General features: G+C 38.7%; 1 protein-coding gene across 1 annotated transcript in view; it reads left to right on the top strand.

Moving 5' to 3' along the window:
* LOC106875897 (uncharacterized) overlaps window positions 1-4,968 on the top strand; it is a 23,098-nt gene that overhangs the window by 12,430 nt on the left and 5,700 nt on the right. Inside the window, exon 2 of the mRNA XM_014924203.2 lies at window positions 2,635-3,018. Within this exon, the coding sequence (XP_014779689.1) occupies window positions 2,635-3,018 (384 nt within the window). The remainder of the gene's footprint in view (window positions 1-2,634; window positions 3,019-4,968) is intronic.

Consider the following 4,968-nt stretch of genomic DNA (forward strand, 5'->3'; position numbering starts at 1 on the left):
TATATATATATATATATGGCGTGTGTGTATGTTTGTATGTACCCCCTCGTGTTTACACTTTGGAGTCAGAAATATAACACTAATCGATATTCCTTTAACGATCTGCTCCATCGCTTGACCACCAAGGAGCACCAACCAAATCTCTTTCAAATTACACTATGTTACCTAAAGAAATAAAGGCCATATCAGGCCCTTCTAGTCCCTGATTTAGAAAAGGACAGAATGGTCACAGTAGAAATCTCTTATGGTCATTGCACTTTGTTTTCTAATATAAAGTTTCTTTTCTCTTTACCTCAAATGTACCCCACACTCTTCTGTCTGCCTAGTCCGCATCTACCTCTTACCCCCTACTGTGTCGGCCTCTTTTAGTTACATCTGTTGTATTCCATCCCTAAATTCTGCTTTCATTTCAATTCTTTATCTTAACGAAAGCGATAGATTTAGATTTTGGGATGGAAGGGTGGCTAGAAGGAAGGATGGACTGCCGGGTGGATGGATGGATGGACGGGTGGATGGAGAGTTATGTGCTGTCTATTCAGTAACGTAAGTAGGAGTGGTGATGAGGGAGATCCACCCCAGGTAACGGTTTAATTGTGGTACCACTTTTGGCTCTGCAGTATAAGTGTCTATAGGAGCGAGAGGGTAAAGGCGGCACCTTTGGGTCTGCAATATAAGTATGCATAGGGGTGAGAGGGCAGGGATGGCCAACCTAAGACAGCCCACTCAGTCTGACGTCGGATTCGATCAGGATATCTGGGGCGTGGTTTTTGCTAGTTTTGATTATTTTTAGTTTTTCCTTTTTAGTCAAACAGGTTTGGACAATAAAACAAGTTTTCTAAAAGTAAACAAACATATATACATATATACATGCATGCAAAGACATACACACACACACACACACACACATGCGCGCGCGTGTGTGTGTGTGTGTGGTGCCGGTCGGCCCAAGGCTAGAGTAAAAGGCACTTCCACAGAGTGCAATGACGTTGATCTCAGAACCACAAATTGCCAAACAACCTTCCCTACACAGCCATAATAATAATGGTAATATTGGGTTCAAAGGCCTTTGAGTAGGAAAGAAATTCAATGACTGTCCGTGGGAATCGAACCTACATTTTCTGTAAAACATGATGATTGTTTTACCATTGGACCAAAGAAATCCTTCGGACTTACCCCTTTCAGAAACCTATTGTTACCAGCGAGAATTGTATGTTGTTGACGTCATTAGAATTCAGAATCTTCGAGAACGTGAAATAATTCTTTAGAGGAACGGTGAATCTAAAGAATTATTTCACGTTCTCGAAGTTTCTGAATTCTAATGACGTCAACAAAACAGTGTTTCACTGGTACTTGATTTATCGGCCCCGAAAGGATGAAAGGCAAAGCCGATCTTGGAGGAATTTGAACTCAGAACGTAAAGATGGACAAAATGCTGCTAAGGTACATTGATATCAGAGTCTGTTTGTGAATCCTTAGAGTCGTTGTGGAGTGCTTTATCGCCTCATCTTTTGCATGAAATCTCACCTCTACCGTTCTATACTTTTTTGCCCCTAACGACGTATATCTTGTTGCCTCAGATGAGTCTGAGGCACTTTTCTATGTGTCTCTGTTTTGCCTCCTCTATTTTCTTAGCTTTTATTCCTACCATTCTGCAAATAGTGGGGATCAATTATGTTTCCTGTTGAATGGACTTGAGGATGTTCAATGCAATGCTGCGACGTATTTCTTAAGTAAATATTTTGAGTTTTTTTTTTCCTATTCATTCACCGATATGGTAATATCTTCTCGGTGTTCAGTTTTAGCAAGAGCAGCCACGGGGCATTTGCACGTTGTGTCTTTTTTTGTGGTGTTGATAGCGGAGGTGGTAGTTTGTGTTTTTTCTGCTCTTAAAACTGCAAAATGTGTTGTTAACGCTTTTATTTTTAATTTTTCGCACTAAATGCATATTGAATGCGTAAAACTACAAAATATGTTTGTTTACTCTGCGAGTCTAGGTCATGCTTCATGATCTTGTTTAGGGAGGCGTGGAAGGCGCCTGTACTATGACGGCAGGGCAGTGGATGGAAGTGGAAAGAATCCACAGTGGGAGTATCTTTCTCAGTACATGTGTGTGTGTTTGTGTGTGTTGCTTCCAAAAGTATTGCCGCCAAAGCAGGTTCAAGCGGGCGTGACGGGTCGATAAGTAAGCAACTTCACTTTTCCTTAACTATAATCGTTATGCCTTGATTTATTATTTTGTAACTTTTTGTCCGTTTGAATGGGAAAGTCCCACAAAATCTTACAGTGTTTCGACTCCAGGACTCTTTCGACTCGACGATTGTCCCATGGGTTTCCAGCTTCAAATCCCCATTTCTGGCAGTTTCCAGTGTAACACTTTTACAACCTGGTCGTGCCTCCAATATGGGGCATGGGTCTTATATGCCAACATGGAGCATTCTGTCTCGTTTCAAGTTCCACAGGCTCTACATTTTTTCTGGCACATTCTCCCCACATTTTTCTTCAAGTTGTTTTGTTTTTATCGCTTGATCTTGGGCTGCAACAATTAGGCTCTCCGTTTCTTTTTCCAATTGTCCCATTATTATTATTATTATTATTATTATTATTATTATTAATGTATTGCTACTTTCTTTTCAGATTCTAATTTAATCAGAAACAGTATTCACATTAGCAACGCCTGTTATGGCGTTCACAACAACGTATTACATCTTCATTGTAAGTCTCCAAAAGTCATAAAAAAGGTGATCCAGATGATTTTTGCAACCAAGGCAGAAAGTGAACATTGCCCCAAGGTGACAAACGAAGCTAACTACAAGGAAGGCTGCTGCACCCTGAGGGACGGAGACTGCACCGTTTCAGTTATCAATGAACATGATTTTTCCCACTGCATTGGGATGCAGGAATGTTCGCATTTAAGTACGTGGATGCTAATTGGAAACAAATGCGAGCAAGGCGTCTACCCTCAATATTCAAGCTTCATGGCAATTAAGTACCTGTGCGGAGAACCGGAAGGGAAGAAATGTGAGTAGGCTTTTTTTTTCACGAGAAAATTGGTCTTTATTTATTTATTTATTTATGACCGGCTTCTTTCAGTTTCCGTCGACTAAATCTGCTCACAAGGCTTTGGTTGGCCCAAGGCTATAGTAGAAGACACTTTCCCAAGGTGCCACGCAAGGTGCTGCGTTCCCCATATAATTATCTCATAAGTATGATAAAGGAATCAATTAGTAACCCTTAATGAGGTCCTTTTATATGTGTACTTCATCAGAGCTGATTTGAGCTAAGCAACAATGACAACAACTAAGACGATAAACATAGAACCTCGGTACAGAGACTGCTTTTACTGTTGTCGTCTCTTACAGAGATCTTCTTATCGAACTCGTTTGCTTGTTGCAAGAAGAGTGACTGTGTGTCACTTATTTTCTATATATATTGCAGGCTGGGGTTAACAACTACTATGTCTAGCAGACGAGTATCCATCACCGAGGATAACTATAATAAGGTCGAAACCGCATGGTCTGGTAGTCTCCATAGCTGGTTTAGTAGGGACTTCTCTTCCCACTTCTAATTTTTTACCGTGTGCAGAGAGCACTGAATAAGCTGCCGGGTGAGCGTCCTCCTGGGGTTAAAATAACGATATCGTCTGTTCTTCGAGGACAGCAATGTTCAGATGGCGATAAGCATTACTTTTCAGAGTAGATACTACTTTCGATTCTTAAACAGATTTTCTTAACGATAAAAAAAGATCACAAAAGAAATTCTTATCTAATAATTTCCAGTTAATTATATCATCTGAACAAGGCATTTAATGGTATTATACAATATCATTAAATAAACAAATGGATGTAAGTATCTCGAATAATGTAAAGATTGATCATATCAGTTGTGTGTAATTAGGAGCGTACAGGTCCTATCCTCTAACCAAAACTCTTCGAAAGTGAATGTTTAGACAGTAACACACCCGAAAAGTCCTCAAAGCTTTTATAGTTTTCATTAGATCAACTGCTGAAACAGCGCTATTTACCTCTCTCTATTTGACTGGCACACTTTAAGAAGCTGTGTGACTGGTCTGGCTTTGTTAGTAACCTATTGTACAGCCATAATCACTCTTGACTGCGATGGAACGTATTTCGAACATTTCAAACGATTCCTTTGTAAATCGACGGCTCCAGGAAAACATTACTTCTGTTTATATTTTGGGAGGGGTGTTTTCTTCTTTCTTTTTTTTTTACTGTTTTTTTTTGTCTTTTCATTTTTTGTTAATGGTGATTTTTTTTTTTTTTTTTTGCTCTTCTTTCACTTGTGTTTATTTTTATTTCATTTTTTTTTTATGGGTTTACAGTTTATCGAAAAGTTAGTTTAAAGACTTCAACTTTGTTCAGAAACAAACAAGTTTTGGAAGAGAAAAACAAGTTTGAGATTAAATATTTGAAATAGATAAATAAATAATATAACATATTATAATAGAGAACACAATACCAAGATTAATCGCAAAACAAAAGAAGGATAGGGGTTCTTTTCTGGTTTCTCATAAACAACTTTGATTATCAGCTGCCTGGGTTGATAGTGCGTTTGTTATCAGTCCGACAGACAGGCCGATAGCTTATATGACGTGGCTAAAAAATTCTTGTCCCTCTTTTTTCTTTTTCTTTTTTTTATTAGGCAGTCACCTTGGCAGTGTTTGAAATCAAAATGTTCCTCAATACTGATATACTGTGGACATTTTATCCGATGCTCCAGCGATTCTGTATATACACAGAGACACTGAGACACACAGACACACAGATAGATAGATAGATAGATAGATAGATAGATAGATAGATAGATAGATAGATAGATACAGACAGACAGACAGACAGACAGACAGACAGACAGACAGACAGACAGACAGACAGACAGACAGACAGATTGACAGATGACACAAAAGAAATCACTTTAAACTTGCATAATTATTGCGGCTTTTTTTCAATA

The sequence above is a fragment of the Octopus bimaculoides genome, chromosome 24 (assembly GCF_001194135.2).
Source record: "Octopus bimaculoides isolate UCB-OBI-ISO-001 chromosome 24, ASM119413v2, whole genome shotgun sequence".
In the NCBI taxonomy this organism is placed as follows: Eukaryota; Metazoa; Mollusca; class Cephalopoda; order Octopoda; family Octopodidae; genus Octopus; species Octopus bimaculoides.